This window comes from Peromyscus eremicus, chromosome 8b (genome assembly GCF_949786415.1).
Source record: "Peromyscus eremicus chromosome 8b, PerEre_H2_v1, whole genome shotgun sequence".
Classification (NCBI taxonomy): Eukaryota; Metazoa; Chordata; class Mammalia; order Rodentia; family Cricetidae; genus Peromyscus; species Peromyscus eremicus.
Genome location: NC_081424.1, coordinates 35,861,227 through 35,878,223, shown reverse-complemented (window position 1 = coordinate 35,878,223; position 16,997 = coordinate 35,861,227). Strand labels below are relative to the sequence as shown.

The window sequence follows — 16,997 nt, the reverse complement described above, 5'->3', positions numbered from 1 at the left end:
GGGGCTGTCTGGACTTTCCTCAGTCCTCTAAAATCAGGGAAGAGGGATGGAGAGAGCTTAGTGCATAAAGGCTCCTAATGCCGAATGAGAATCCACGTGTGTACTGTGGCATGAATGTACCACATACACTTACACACATATGAAATATAAATGCAATTTAAAATTTTTAAACGATGAAAGACTATTACAGAATATATGTTATCCTTGATACAGCTCTTGTTGAGCTCATAATTCTTTAATTAGCTTGTGTTGGCTTCTACAGCTAAGTTTAAAGCTGTCCAAGAGATCTATCAGAATGTATTTTCAAAAAAACACAATGATATAAAAATGATTTTAGCTTTGGAACAAATTTCAATTAAATTAGCTGAGATAATTAGATTAGACTTCCAGCCATAGCTTTATCACTTGGTCTTTTTTTTTTTTTTTTCCTTTCTTTCTAATTTTAATGTGTTATCAATTCAGGGACAGCAGTATTAGTGAGTACAATTGAGAGATAAATTATTTCAACCTGGTATAGAGCGTTCATCTCAAAACATTGACAAACAAATTACTATTAATTAGCAAACCCTCAGTGATGGTATAACCCTGACTAGAGCCGTGTGTGAAACCCGTTCTGATGTCCAGAGCAATTTTGTTGTGAGGGAAGCTTTGGAGACTTCAGAGACTAGTCCCAAAAGAAGTGGGGGGGGGGGGGGGGGCAGGACACAAAAAGGATGGGGACCTGAAAGGGGCAGTGTGTCAGCATCAAGGCATCGGTCCTTACGGGCAGCCTCCCATCCAGATCACAGACTGATCTGTGATCAGTCTCAGCACTGGCTGCCTAAACCCTGGCTCCTGGTGAACTCCTATACAGACGTTCCTAGACTGGCGTGTGGGTAAGAGACAGCTCGGGAACCAGACAACTTTGCGACCAGACGCCTCCTGTGGGAGGAACATGGACATTAGCACACACCAGAGCAGCTGTGTCAGGATGGGGCTCAGGCTGGAAGACTAAATGCTCGTCTGTGAATGGGTTAGATAAACGGGGTCTGAGTAAGGTCTTCAGATCAAGTGAATAACCAGATGACCAGCTCACCTTCTTACTCCCAAATTTACTTTGCCTTTAAGTGTGAGAATAAAAGGATCGTAAACCTGGGCAGTAAGAATTCTTGTGAGCAGATGATAAATTAATTCCAGGGGTGACGTTGAGTAATGGGGATCTTCCCTGTCTCTCCCGGTGTGGAGGAGGAACATTAGTCACCGGAGAGGTTCCAGCCCAGACCTTTTACCAGAATAGCCCATTGTGCTGCTTCTGTGTGAGACGGTCGGGAGTTTGTTGTGAGATATGGAGCAGGTTACCTCACTTCCACGTCTCACAGCAGTGCGGGTCAGAGAGCAGGGCTGTGAAGATAATCCCGGGACATGACTTGGTCCTATAAAGTACGAGCCCAGCCTCTTTCCGGGCGATGATGATAAAGGAGGGGCGTGGCCAGTCACGTGACTAGGTGCCGGGCACTCTAGGCCGGATTATTCTGAGCAAAGGAATAGCAGATAGAGGGATGTCTGTGGTTCCTGGGAGGGCTCTGTGAGGCAGCCAGGAGAGGACGATGCATCCATCCCCTGAGGAGCGTCTGAGATTAGGGTTGGGATGGTAACCAGAAGTTCCGAGGTCAGCCATTGGTCAAGCAGAGGCTAAACACAGATTAGAATTGCTGGAACTTTCTCTTTGTCTTGCTTCCTTATCACGAGTCCTTCTCCCCACACACACAAGGGGAGCTGTAGGGTTTCCACATGTGTAAATTGCTATTCCAGCACCCCGGTTCCATTAGCCCTCCAGCACAGGGAAACAGGCGGAGTGGGAAGCCCCTCAGACAGGAGACAGTGTTCTGGGGTTGTTGTGGGTGTCGACTGCATACTCTAATTACAGTTAAAGGGAAAGACAGCTTTATCCCAGCACTTGAGATACTGAGACAGAAGGATTACCCGGAGCTCAAAACCAGCTTGGGCTACTAATGACTTCCAGGCCATAAGCTACAGAGTGAAATCCCATATATATATAAACAAGTGGGAGAGCTTTGAATTACATTCATCAAAGCAATGTAAGTCATGTTGCTTGAGAGTCTTTCAGCTCTCCCTCCCTCCCTCCTGTCCCTCCGTCCTTCTCCACAGAACCCCTCCATGCTAGGAATGGACCCCAGGGCATGCTTTAAAGGATCCGCTAGACTAGACATTGTGAGCATAGGCAGGAGCAGAGTGGCACTTTGGGTACAGACAGTGTCTGAATGGAGCTGGGGAACCCTCAGACTGACACCCAGGAGAGATTTCTGACAGGAGGAGGCTTGAGCGTCAGACCACCAGGCAGGAGAGATCGTGGACGGGGTGAGCAGCAGTGAGGGTTCAGGGAGCTGACGGTTCTCCAGATTTGTGTATTGAGGAAAGCAGGTAGAGTAGATGTGAAGACGTAAAAGGAAAAGGAGCGTCCAGTGCAGAAGGGCAGGAGAGCGAACAATACCAGCAAGAGGGTTAGGGAGAGCATACTGGATCTGAGAGCTGTCTCTAAGGTGTGACAGAGTCCAGTGTCCGGCTTCTGAGGGGAGCCACGGAGGAGGAGCCTGCGCATTCACACAGCGTTCCCAGGAGCCTATGGGAGAAGACAAGCAGGAGCAGGTTCTGCTTTAGGGGAGGCGAGAACGTGCAGGCGGGTTCCAAGCTTTGGAATCAGCTGAATAAAAATCCCAGCTCTGGGATTTTGCACCACGTGATCTTGGGAACATGATTTAACTTCTTTGGATCTTCTCGTTTCAATTCCAAGCCGACTTTTGTAGTAGTAATATTTTCACTTACTACGTTTTTATTTTCATTAGTCTCATAGCTCTTTGTTGCTTATTCCTTTTTCTTGGTAGACTGGAGATCACCTCCAGGGCCTTGCATAACCAGCAAGTATGTTACTGGTAAAGGAGCTATACGCTGAGTCTTTTAAACAGCGTGTCTGGTTATTTGAGAGTTAGCCTCATTTTAAAAAAAAAAAAAAAGTTCCGGTCTTAATATAGGATTGATTTTATTCCATCTGCCATTTGGGGGAGAGGGTGGGGAATCTGGAGGGGGTTGAAACAAGGTCTCTGGATATAGCACAGTCTGGCCTTGAACTCATGATACACTTGCTCGGCCTCCCAAAGACTAGGGGCATCTTCAGCATTCCCAGGTTCTTGCAGCATTTTAAAACCTTTTTCTCTTCTGTTTTCCTTTTACAGGAAGGGGTAGTGTACGTGATTTGGAAGTGGGGATTGGTTTAATACAAATAAATACTGTTCATTTCACAGTTTCTTTACCAGTTTGTAAGTTCCGGGTGCTTTTCTATGCTGTTAGTTATCATTTCCTTTCCATTTCAAAAGTCATTAACTTCTGCAGCGTGTGTTGTTGCCTCAGTTTCTCTTTCTTTTCTTTTTTTTTTTTCCTTTTTTTTTTTTTTGTGTGTGTGTGTGTGTGTGTGTGTGTGTGTGTGCGTGCGTGCGCGCGCGCGTGTGTGTATGTGTGTGTGTGTGTGTGTGTGTGTGTGTGTGTGTGTGTGTGTTGGGATCTGGATCCAGGGCTTCATATTCATACTCTACCACTAGGCTAAAACTCCAACCTCATTAAATGAAATGAGTTAAGTATTTCCTACATGAATGCTCTAAGTCCTAGAAAGTAATTTTACTCTCCATCTCTAGATTCTCTTATTTTCCCTTCCCGCAGGCCCCTTCTCAGAATCAGTGAGCTCAGTTAAGCTACATCTCCTTTAAAGAACTGTCGCCTATATTCATTGTGTTTGCAACAACAACAACAAAAATGCATTTACTTGACTGTATACAATTGCAGCAAGTGTTGGAATAAATATTATGAAGACTGAAGACCAAGCCTCAGGCCCTGTGTATGTTAGGCAAGAGTTTTACCAGTGAGCTGGAGCCACAACCCTTGATTCAAATCTTCACACTCAAAATGAAAACAAAGCAAAGTATGGTGATACATGCCTCTAAGTCCAGCACGGGGGAGGCAAAGGCCAGCCTGAGTTAGATAGTGAGGTCCAAGCCGGCCTAAAATACATAGCAAGATGCTGTCTCAAAACAAATAAATAAATTATTAATAGCATATTACTAAATAGTGTATTATGTAATATATATTATATATTTATATTTATATATAGTAAGTTCTTATCCCTGTCCGTTTTGACCCTTTGTGGCACTACTGGCTATTCTGGTACTCATCATTACGGGGAATGCTTCTGCACCTTACTTTGAAATTCGAGTTGGCATTGTAGCCCAGTGATAGAGTATAAGGCCCTGGGCTCAGACCCTAGCACAAAAAAAGAAAAAAAGAAACAGGCAAGACTGTACATGTTGCAGAAGTTGATGACATCCGTGTGTTCTCCATTCTCCTCATACAGCAGTGAAATACATCGTTTACCTGTCTAGATAGAAGCCTGCTCAGCAGGACCAGGACAGTCCCAGACTGTGATGGGCACGGGTGGGGTGTCCACCCAGCCTGTGAGCACTCCGAGTTCTTCCTTCCCGTATCCTTCTAGTAGCTGAGTGCTGTCTGTGGCAGTAGAACAGGAGTTACTGGGATCAGCACACGGCCTCATGATGTCCACGTGTTGGACCCACACCGGAGCGTGGCACTGTACCAAGTGTTCTGCCTGTTACCATGAGCTCACCAGCCGTCCTGTCAGGAAGTCAGCGCTGGACTAGTTTTGGGAGAGGACCCCAGGCATCATCACTTGTCCAGTGGTCCACAGCTGCTCAGGGGCAGGATATGGGTATACAGGATATAGTTCCTGTGAGCTTGTGCGTCTACCCCACTACCTTTCTGCATCCTAAATCCTCTTGGCAAAAGGTGCTGTGCAATTTCTAAATAGAATCCGAACTGATAGTGCGTTTCTGTTTTCCCATGTTGTTCCCATTTACTGTGCCATTGAAGCATCCTGGTGGCAGCAGTTCAGGTGGGACTGATTTGCTCCTGTCCCTGTTACAGAGGCTTGGGAGGTGGCATCCATTTCTTTTTAGTTTAAGAGCCTGTGGACTAGGAACGAATTATATAACTTCAAAGGATGAAAGGTTAATATTCACAGTGTTTTATGGTTTGTCTGGACATGCTCTTCTGTTATAAAGCTGAGTCTTTATGAAGTTAAATGTTGAGGACTTAAAAGATGTAACGAGCTTTATTGGCCATCCGGGGCTGCTGCCCTCACAGAATTCCATTGGCTGGGTGATTTCAGCATCAGAATTATATTTTCTCACAGTCTGGAGTCAGGGATGCCCAGATCAGTGTTTAGGTCCATGCCTGCTTTATGAGGCTCCTCCTCTGAGCACAGGCTTCAAAAGAGAAAAGAATGGGCCATGAAAATGGGTCAGTGGGTAAAGGTACTTGCCACACCAACGCATCATGCACACACAGAGTGTAAAGATAAAAATAATACGTATTGGGCTGGAGAAGATGGCTCAGAGGTTAAGAGCGCTGACTGTTCTTCCAGAGGTCCTGAGTTCAATTCCCAGTAACCGCATGATGGCTCACAACTATCTGTAATGAGATCTGATGCCCTCTTCTGGCTTGCAGTCATATATGCTGTATACATAATAAATAAATAAATCTTTAAAAAATATATATATTATACACACACACACACAAAGAGAGAGGGAGAGAGCTCTGCTATGTCTTCTTAAAAGAACATTTATTCGCCAGGCGGTAGTGGCATATGCCTTTAATCCCAGCATTTGGGAGGCAGAAGCAGGTGGGTCTCTGAGTTCGAGGTCAGCCTGGTCTACAAAGCAAGTTCCAGGACAGCTAGGGCTACCCAGAGAAACCCTGTCTTGAAAAACCAAAACAAAACAAAAAAACCAAAAAGCAAAAAACAAAAACAAAAACAAAAAACCCACTCATTCTATCAGATAAGGGCTCCCCTCCTTAGGGACCCGTTTGAACTTTTCTTATTTTGTGTTTTTGCTTTTTGAAGCAGGGCCTTCTGCAGAGCCCGGGGGACTGGGACAGTGGTCTTCTTGCTTTAGCTTCAGTGCTGAGGTTATAGGCATGCACCGCCATGCCCAGCTAGTTCAGTCTTTATTACCTTCTAAAGGACTTGTTTCCAAATACAGTCACACTGGGGATGGGGATTAGAGCTTTAACACAGGAATGTGGAGTTGGGGGACACACTTCAGTCTATAGCAATAGATGATTTCTTTTTCTTTTTCATGTTTGTTTGTTTCAAGACAGAGTTTTTCTGTATAACAGCTCTAGCTGTCCTGGAACTCACTCTGTAGACTAGGCTGACCTCGAACTCACAGATCGCCTCCTCTGCCTCCCAAGTACTTGGGATTAAAGGTGTGTTCCATCACCACCCGACAATTTTTTTTCCTTATGTTCAAAATTCTTACTGAAAAAAAAAGTGTGACCTCAAACTAAATAATAGTTTAAATTACTAAAATTCATAATAAATATACTTTAAATTCTTAAAATAATGAATACCTATGTTACCTCAGTTTAAAAGGTTGCATGATCTGTACTTAGCAGCTCATCCTGGCACTCACCAGCAGGCTCTAAGATGACCAGAAAGTAGTATTTGCTTTTCCAACATTGTTTGCCTATTCTCTGTATGACTGTTTACAGACGATTGTTGTGTTTGGGGCGTGGGGGAGGGTGGAGCCCTGCAATAGGGTCTCCACTTCCTGTTAAGGACAGAAATGGAAAAGGTTTGACTATAGAGATGACTGTGGCTACGAGGGGGAGTGCTTCCCTAATATGAATATGCCAGGCTAGTTTGCCCCCTAGCAGCCCCAACTTTTTTTTCAAAGAAGAGAGAAATTCTTCTTTCTTTCTTTTTTTTTTTTTTTTTTTTTTGGTTTTTCGAGACAGGGTTTCTCTGTGTAGCTTTGCGCCTTTCCTGGAACTCGCTTTGGAGACCAGGCTGGCCTTGAACTCACAGAGATCCGCCTGGTTCTGCCTCCCGAGTGCTGGGATTAAAGGCGTGCGCCACCACTGCCCGGCGAATTCTTCTTTCAAAGGATTATTTGTTGTAAAATTAATCACTTGAATAATGATGTCAAATCTTGCGGTTTGTAACACAACCATGGGTGCCTTTCATTTTCTTAATTGAAATGGTGGTTAGTTTTCCTGAACTCTTCCAGAGAACTATTCTCATTGCTTTAAGTATAATTATATTTTAACCCCCATAACAAGAAAGTTCCTTTGTCTCCCCACAACTTACTCTGATAGAACTTATTCCAGAAAACTTAACCAAGATTGGGTGTGAGCCAATCAGTAGTTCACAGTGAACCAGGAAGTAATTATTAAGATGTTTGGATGTGTTCAAGTGTGGAACTTAGGAGTGGGGAAGAGGGGAGGGCTGTCTTTTGCTACATAGAAATGGGAGATTAGGAAATGCTAAAGCTTGTGGGAGATGTCAAGAAAGCCCTTCAGAAGATCATATGTTGCAGGTCTCTTCACGTGCCATCAGAGGACTGATTGTCTCAGATCTACCTGCGAGGTTTATTAGAAATATAAATTACTTGTCCCCAGCACCACCAAAAAGTAACCGAGCATCATTTTGTTATTAGTAACCCTGACTATGAGGATTGTAGCCCAGGGATTGAATTTTAACTAGATGCCTTTACCCTTTCCTGCTCCCCCCACCCAGACTTCCAAAGGACGTTAGGGCATGCATGTCAGGTGTGAAGTCGCTGCCTTCGAGAGTGGATTAGCTGGAGACTGAACCGGAATAGGAAGGAGGGAAAACATTGCTGGAGAGCAGAGCAAGGCTCAGATTGCCTGGAGTCAGGAAGCTGTGTTGAGAACAGGACAAGGGAATCAGGACTGGGCAGTCAGAGGAGTTTGCATCTAAAGAAGAAATTAGTCACAAATGTTTATTCCATTTCATTACTGCACCGCAATGCTGGGATCAAACCTAGAGCCTCACAGATGCTGTGCAAACATATTCTCACAGAGCCACTTCCCCAACCTGGGATGCTTCAGATTTTTAAAGTATTCCCTCTGACTCAAAAGCTCTGCTTCTGCGTGGTATAACCACCCATCTACAGAGATCTGTGGCTAGCGCAATGGCGTCACTCAAAGTGTGAATTAGTTTAAAAGAAAAAAAAAAACTAAAAATGTTTCAGATAACCTATCAAGCAAGAGGTGATTGTTTATTTGAACAATGCATAAATAATAAGATGCTATACAGCCATTAAAAATTCAGTTAGATTTGGGTTTTCCTATTTTAATATGAGAAGATCTCTAAGAGACTTTAAGCAGAAAAAGTTAAGAGCAGAATAGTTACACTCTGGAACAATATGAATGGTAAACATGTCTCGTGGAGATAGAAATGGGATATGGCAGGTTCCATGGTAAGAGGAAGACAGTCATTTCACCTTGTAGATCCATTGTAGGGCCAGGTGTAGTGGCACACTCCTTTAGTCCCAGCACTCAGAATCAGTGGCAGGCAGATTTCTGAGTTCGAGTTCATCCTGGTCTACAGAGCAAGTTCCATGACAGCCAGGGCTACACAGAACCTTGTCTCAAAAAAAAAAAAAAAAAAAAAAAAAAAACAGAAGAAAAAAATCTACCACTATAACCTACCATTCTATGTCTAGTATCACTAAGAACTTGCCTGTAATGTGTTCTCAAGTAAAAACTCCAAACACTATATACCTGAGTACATATGATTGAAGCAGTTGCGTCTAACTGTCGGGATTATGTGCACCTGTTAAGTTTCAAGATGGCTTCTCACAGTGTCCCTCTTTATTCATTCAGTGTGTGTTGTGTTGAGTGCACATACATGTTCTTTCTTAAAGTCAATATTTAACTTGAGCCTGAGAATTTCTCTAGGACCGTAGGCTTTTCTATAGGAAGGAGCTTTGAAAACTAGTTTCCTTGTTTTTGATCAGATGACTGAAATCCAAATGGACGAGCTCAGGGCCGAGTACTCCTCATCCACAGAGCTGCTGGGGGAAGCCTGATTCCTCACTGACCTGAACGACTCAAGGCAGATTCCCCTTGAATTGTCCTTGTCCTTCTACCAACAGCGAGCCACTTCAGTTCTTGCAGAAGATCCTCATCCTCAAAAGACTAACTCTGAGAAATAGTTAATGCTGCAGAATTACAAAAAGCATTGACCCAAGTGTGGTGGTTCATGCCTGTAATGTCAGTACTTCTGGGTAGAGGCAGGAGGATTAGGAATTCAAAGTCATCACGGGCTACATAAGACTCTGTCTCAAAAATCCAGATAAAGATTTTATGTTCCAAATTTTCCTTGGACATTGTCACCTACAGTGTTAATAACACGTGGATTTTTAGTTATCATGGTTGAAGGAAATACCATGTTAAAGAAAATGGCTCTGAGGATAAGTTTGCCTCCTAAAATGGGGAAAGAACATATATCAAGGAGAAAAAAGTCTTCTGCCATTGAGTTGTTCTTGGAGTTCTTGGCTCTTTGTGTGTATTTGTGTGTGAGGGGGTGTGTTTGGAGGTGCGTGTTGTGTGTGGAGGTGTTCACACACATTTATGCACATGTGTGGAAGCCAGAGGTGTGTGTCAGGTGTCATGTCTCAGAAGCTATCCACCATGTTTCTGAGACAGGGCTCTCAGTATGAGCTTGCCAATTAAGCTAGCTGGCCAGTTAATATAGGGTTCTGCCTGTCCCAGCGCCCCCCCCCCCCCAGGTTGGGTGCTGGGGAAAGAAATCAGGTCCTTATATTTGCAAAGCTACTACTTTATTGACTGATTGGACCATCCCTCTGACTTGTCAACAATGTTTTAGAAGTTAACATTGTTACTGGCTTTTGATGGAGCTAGGCATTATCTAACTATACTGTGACCTCCCTGGGTGCCAAAAACGGCCTCCTGTTCTCTCTCCTGGCTTAACTGACTCACTGTGATGTACCTGTGAGGCACCTAATTCATCGCTTCTCAACTAATTATTTTCTCCACATTGTTTTGTACTTCCAGAGAACCAGTGCTGTAATGAACGAAATGTAGTTATAGCTGGGTATGGTGGCTTCCCCCTGTGATTTCAACACTGAGGAGGCTGAGGCAGAGGATTGTGATGAGTTCAAAGCCACCTTGGGCTACATAGTGAGTTCCAAGCCAGCTTGGACTACAAACTCAAAAAAATAAAAGTAAAAGTAAAAAAGAAGGAATGAAAAAGAGAGAGGGATGAAGGGAAAGTAAGGGAGAGGCTGAGGGGGAGAATCTTTTTTTTTTTTTTTTTTTTAATTGAAACAGGTTTATCATGTACTCTGGGCTAGCCTTCAGTGCTTGGTAATCCTGCCTCAGCCTGCCGAGTGCTGTGTTTGCAGGTGTGTACCACCATGCCTGGCAGGATATCGCACTTTTTAATTTGTCGTTGTGATGGTGGTGTGTGTGTGTGTGTGTGTGTGTGTGTGTGTGTGATGTGTGTGTGAGGAGCGTGCAGGCACACACAACCTTAGAGAGTCTGCTCTCTCCTCCCACTGCCGGTTCCAGGGATGAAAGTCCGGTCGTCAGGCTTGCATTGGCAACTGCGTCTATGCGCTGAGCCATGTGACCAGCCCAGGATATCAGTTTAAAAAAAGAGACAGGGACATGGTACTGTCGATCCTAGAGCATCACAGTAACATCAGTGCGTGCGGTCTGTGCTATAAAGCCACGACACCAAACCAGGGATCTGTACGTGTTCCCAAAGAACGGGTTCGGGGTGACATCTTGGACGTAGTGAGGAAAGCGAGGCCAAGCTGGAGCCGCACCAACTGACAGAGCCCGTTTGTCAGTGTGGACCGCTTACCCAGCACTAACTAGTCAAGTCCTAAGCTTGCCTGTGTTGGCTCTCCCTGTCTGCCCCCAAAGCTGCACGAGAGATCGTCTGGCTGGAAAGAGAAGAGCGAGCCCGGCAGCACTATGAACGGCACCTGGAAGCCCGGAAGAAGAAGCTGGAGGACCAGCGGCTGAAGGAAGAGCGGAGGAGGGCTGCAGTGGAGGAGAAGCGAAGGCAGAGGCTGGAGGAGGACAAGGTGAGGACCCCCTCTGTGGAGGGGGGAGCCCCGGCTCCCGCAGTCAGCGCTGGGTGTCAGCAGGACAGATGGCTGCGGTGTTGGGGAGCAGAGGCTGGGGGCACACAAGCTGACTGGTTATCAGTGTCGCTGCTGGAACTTCGGGTACTCACGCCTCTCATCAAAGCACAGTTCCCACTCATGCTTTATTCAGCTGTACTGAAGTGCTGAAATCCCCATGTGGGCTTCCGTAGGGCCTTGCCATTTGTAAGCATTTCCATGTAGGTAAATCTTTCCACATATCCACTTCATTTAACACTCACTCAAACCTTAAATAAGTGGTACATAGGTTTTGCAAAAATAAATAAATAAATAAAGGTGGAGGTGGGGGGTTATACTCAAAATAGTAAGTTACACAAGGTTGTACGGCATAGGAAGCCACGAGCATCCTTGCTAGGTGAGGCAGAACGTGCTTGTAATCCCAACACTCAGAAAACAGAAGCAGTAGGACTGCCACAAGTTCAAGGCTAGCCTGGACTATGTACCATGCCACAAAGAAAAGGAGATTTTCCTTTCCTGGAGCCCTCCCATTCTTGAGAGTTCGTTCTAACTTTTCCTTAATATTCACTCTGCCTGTGGGTAGGGGGAGAAGAAAAGCTTTTGTGTCCTCACTTTCTGAATTCCAGTTTTTAAATATGGCTCCATGTGAGGCTGGGGATATAGACAGGGGCCAAGCACTTGCTAGTATACAAAAGGTCCTGACACCTTGAATCTCTGTATCACACACACACACACACACACACACACACACACACACACACACTTGCTAGCAAGCATAAGGTCCTGACACCGTGAATCTGTATCTCTCTCTCTCTCTCTCTCTCTCTCTCTCTCACACACACACACACACACACACACACACACCAAACAACAACAACAACAAAAATCCCACCAATTAAGTGGGTCATAACAGTACACACCTATAGTTCTAGCAGTCAGGAAGCTGAAGTAAGATGATCACAAGTTTGAGGCTAGCAAGACACTGCATAACATGTATCAAAGTAAATAAAAACACATGGTACATATCAGTTTAGTGAAGACCTGTACTACCGTGGCCCTTTCTGTGTGTTGGCAAAAGCGTCACACCCAAGAGGGAAGTATTTATTTGAGTGTCTGTTATTCACAAAGGCTTTTGAACGAGGAACTAATGCTTGCAGAAACTATCCAAGATTGTTACTGTTCCCATCTTAAGATAAAGTACAGAAGCTAGGAAATAGGTTATAACAGCAATGTAGTAGGGCAAGAATTTAGGTCGTCTACTCCACTCTGCCTGAAGCTGTAGAACCTTCAACCAGCCAAACCTAACTGCTGCCTCTTCTGTCCCACAAAAGGAACGCCATGAAGCTGTTGTACGACGGACGATGGAAAGGAGCCAGAAGCCAAAGCAGAAATATAACCGGTGGTCGTGGGGAGCCCCTCTCCACGGGAGCCCCAACATCCACAGCGCAGGTAAATACAGGTGCCTCTTTCAAGTCTCCTCTCCCAGTTTGGTTTGCTTTTTTCCTGGACAGTAAAAGTGTGTTTGCTTTTTTTCCCCCCTAAATCTCTGCTGAAATTATTAAACTATAATTAAATAATGCTCCTGCTGTTTGAGGATAAGAGGGTGATAGAGGTAAGACCCAAGGACCTCTCTTTGCCTCCGCACGAGTTCCTTTCTGCTGGGGTTGCAGAGTCCCCTAGAGATGAAACTTACGCAGCATTTCTAAAACTCGCCAGTCTGAACTATGTTAGTGACTCATCTGCATGAGGTTTTCATGGCTGTGCGATAAGTTAACCCAGGTCACTTTCTCCTCCGAAGAATCTCAGCAGTGTAGCTGGGTCAGAGTCAGTGCTATGCAGATGTGTGCTCTGTCACTAACATGTGCAGCCCTGATGTTCTGTAGAGACACGTGCAGCTGTCTTAGACTACCTCTCTCCTTGAGTGGGCAGAAAATTATATTGAAATATGAACTTAGCGGAAGTTTTATTTTTGTACTGTAAATTCAATACACCTTAACGCTTACATAGTATGTTAATTCTTTGTCATTTGTGTGAGTCTGGTACTCTCTCTCTCTCCTTTTTTTTTTTAATCATGTCTTACATTCTGTCCCCAGATGGTTTGTTGAGTCATTATTCACCTTCTCCATCTAGCAGGGGCAGACCACCATGTCACAGCTTTGGGGGTGTACCAGAAAAGCTGGTACAGACATCCCTGTCATTGCCGCCTGCCTGCTTTAGCTAGCCCCTCAGACTGAGGACCAGTTCGTGGCTAGCTGAACCATCATCACCACCCTAGTCATCACGCATGCCCGCTGTCTATCACGTAGACCTAGATCTGAGATGGGCACAGTGTTTCTTAAGTGTGATGTTATGACTCAGGCGACTTAAAGCTGTTGAAACAATTACACATGGCATGCTTGCTTTCTCTTTAAGTCATTTGTACTAAAACCTATTTAAATGTCTTTTAGCTAAGAATCATCTATAATCAAAAGCATACATTTAATAGCTCCTGCAGCTATTAATGCTATGTACCTGTAGACAACTTTACTATTATCTGAGTAATTGAATTGTTGTTTGCTTGTTTGCTGTGTTTTTTTATTACTGTTTTTCGTAACCACAGTTTACTTTCCCATAACACTGAACCAAACATAGAAGCACATTTTCCCCCATGTCTCTTTACCACCTGTGATGGAGCACACACCAAATCTGTCTTCATAAAAATGACAAGTTTGTATGCAACGTTTCATTTGGAAATAGTTTTCATGGATGTTCCAGGAAGAAAAAATGCTCATGATGAATGTTTTTATGACCATGTTTTTCTTTTACTGAGCTTCATGCTTCCTGTCCATATGACAGAAATGGTCTGTTCTGCTGTGTCAGACATGGTTGAGAAGCAATAAAGCTACTACACCTTAATTTCTGCTCTCTCCTTTGCCATTCAGAGCAGTCCAGCCAGTGATGCGTTTCTGAGCTGTCGGGTAAAACCCAGGTTTATAATGACTGGATTGGAGCAAACAGCTGGTGTACTAAAAAAGAGATGTGTGTGTGATAAGTGACTGGGATTTGTTGAAGTTCTCAAAGGCTGGGGTGATCTCCTGTGGTGTTGAGAGAGACATCCAGTTCTGCTCATTTTTAGCACCTTCTCTTCATGGCAATGCCTGTGAGAAGCCAGCCCCTAAGCCTTGCCAATCATGCCAAGGTCTCCAAGCCTAGAAACGGTCCCCATTAAAGTTAGCATCTTGTCTGACCACTGGTCCATCAGCTAGTACTACCATGAAAACGATTTTATTTGTAAAATCACCAGTCCTTTTGTGAAACTGTTTTCCATTCAGTGAGAAGAAGAAATGAATGGGAATTGTCTCAGATGACACACTATGGCATGCCTCCATGGCTTTAACCATCTGTCCCAGAGCTGAAAACTTTGCCATTCACACTATTTGGGTGGATAAAAGACTGTCCAGCTCATTTTCTCTTTTTTCTACTTACTAGGAAATAGAACTAAGTGTTTTTAGTAACCTATTGAGAAATACCAGAGGCTAGGCTTAGTATGTAAACCGCTTAGTACCGCTCCCTCAGCTAAAGCTTAGTGTGTCAACAACATCAGGAAGTGTTGCTCTTGAGTCATGTGGACATGGCTTTCATCCTTCCTCAAGGACGCACCCACGTTCATCATCAGGGTGAGCCTGTTAGTATTTCCCCTCTATACTTCTATTTCTTCTCATTGCCCAAGCTCCATCAGATAAGTGAAAATGTAAGTCACAGAAATCACGTTAGGTCATTTTTTTCTTTCTTTTTTAAAACATCGTTAGCCGGGCGGTGGTGGCGCACGCCTTTAATCCCAGCACTCGAGAGGCAGAGCCAGGCAGATCTCTGTGAGTTCGAGGCCAGCCTGGTCTCCAAAGCAAGTTCCAGGAAAGGTGCAAAGCTACACAGAGAAACCCTGTCTAGAAAAACCAAAAAAAAAAAAAAATTGTTATATTCCAGCTGTAAAATTTAATCCCAGCTGAAAATTCATGTCTCATTAATGAGTTGTTGCCAGTAGATTATAGATCATCATCAAAATAGCTATGCTATAGGGAAAAATTCATTAAAAATACTTACTGCCCAGATTATTCAGACCAGTGGGAACATTTCTCTTGCGCTTCCACTGGCCACTAGAAGAAAACACGCACCGCTTCTTTAACTTCAGCTGTTGTAGATCTGGGCATCCACACACTGCTGACAGATATGCAGGGAGATGGGTACGTTTTTATCTCGTGTCGTCCGTTCAGACATCATGAGTTTACTAGTGAGTAAGACTGTGATTTGTCTCTGCTGTGTTGATAACAAATTAACAGAACTGAATTTTGGGGTTTTTTTTGCCTTTATAATCAGTTTCCCTTCTGGTTTGAACTCTGAAGGCATCCTTAAATTATTTGCCTATAGGATAATTTTAACGATAATACTCATTGACTTAGAATTCTGATTTATTGCTGCCAGTTCTGTTGGGAAGTTTATGTACTGAGTCCACTTTTGAGGTCTAGAGCACACACACCCCCAGCACTAAGGATCAAACCCAGAGCCATGGTACAGTTTGGCTAACTGCCTCTGAACCCTTCTTGTTTATTTATGTTCTGTTTGGAGACAGTCTTAGGGCTGCAGATACAGTTGTAGAGCATTTATCTAACAATGGGTTCAACCCCCAGAAGAGATAAAGAAACAGGAAGCAGGAAAAGGGAGAAAGGAGACAGACAGGCAGACTTGTACTAAGTGGTGTGCACCTGCAGTCCCTTAAATTGGGGGGTCAAAGGCATAGTAAGTCTGAGGCCAGGCCAGACTATGTTGAGACCTTATCAAAAAAAGAAAAGAAAAAAAATCAAGGCAGGGAGTGGGCGCTTGCAGAGATTCCCAGGCTGGCCTCAAATGTACGGTTCTGAGCTAGCTTCCTGGTAGGTGGGATAGAGGCCGGAGCCAGCAGCAGGTTTGCGGTGTGTTTAGCCACACCCACTGTGCGGGGCCTCTCTGCTTCACAGTTGGCCTGCACCAGCGCAGTAGCCTTTGGCTTGCCCTGAGTCTGCCTCCATCAGCTCATGTTAGAACAACATGCTTGTGTTTAAACTGGTGAACTAAACGTTTATAGTATCGCTTAAGAAAAAAAATGAGTTTTATTTCTAGCCTTTAATGCATCCACGTAGAAAACTGTGCTGTTCCGGAAGATCTAGAAATAATGCTGACCACCTCCAGTCCTGCTTCTCCTTCCCCCACTGAACAATTGCGATCCTGCATGCCGGCTGTCAATTAGCATTATCTCCATTTGTTTTAGATCCCGACAGGCGGTCAGTCTCCACCATGAATCTTTCGAAACATGTTGATCCTGTCATTAGCAAGCGGCTGTCCTCCTCATCTGCAACTTTGCTAAATTCTCCAGATAGAGGTACAGTCAAAAGGAAAACGAGCCCTGTTCTGTTACTCACTTGATGTTTTCTTTTCTGGATGTGTACGGCTGGAAATAGCATCTGAAGTTGCTCTCCCTACGTTTCTTAAATAGGAAGAAAAAGCTTGAGAGTAAAAAAGCAATAAGCGGCTGAGCGTCCCTGGCCTTGCGAGGAGAGCGTTTCTCGTGTTAGCCGGTGGCTGAATGGTGCTTTTAGCAGCGCAGAGCGGTGCTTCCCTTAGCAAATGAAATCACCCACCTGCCCTCCAGAGAGCAGATAATCTTGTTCTGAACAGTTGCTTTCTTCCAATCATCCAGATGTGGGGAGTTCTAGGTGCCGGCTTTCGAAAGAAAAGTTTAAGTGATTCATGATGGCAGTTTCATTTTACCAAATTGTTTCTCATTTGGTTGAACATTTCTTACATGTGTGATTGGTTGTTGGCTGTCCATTCATTTCGATCTTGAGGGACTGACCGAACTTTAAGACTGTCCTCACTGTAACTGCCTCCCGAGCAGGTGAACGATCATGGCCTTCCAGCCAAAGTCTTAAATGAATTTTGAGTTCCTACATCCTATGG

General features: G+C 44.3%; 1 protein-coding gene across 3 annotated transcripts in view; it reads left to right on the top strand.

The window, feature by feature from the left end:
• The window catches only part of Map7 (microtubule associated protein 7), a 140,788-nt gene that overhangs the window by 95,689 nt on the left and 28,102 nt on the right, over positions 1–16,997 (top strand). For 2 of the 3 annotated variants that reach the window (XM_059272683.1, XM_059272682.1), the window contains exons 4-6: positions 10,825–10,988; positions 12,359–12,476; positions 16,309–16,419. In XM_059272683.1, coding sequence (XP_059128666.1) covers positions 10,825–10,988; positions 12,359–12,476; positions 16,309–16,419 — 393 coding nt within the window. Of the gene's footprint in view, positions 1–1,971; positions 2,079–10,824; positions 10,989–12,358; positions 12,477–16,308; positions 16,420–16,997 lie in introns of those variants that run through there. The other variant, XM_059272684.1, reaches the window with a different exon arrangement.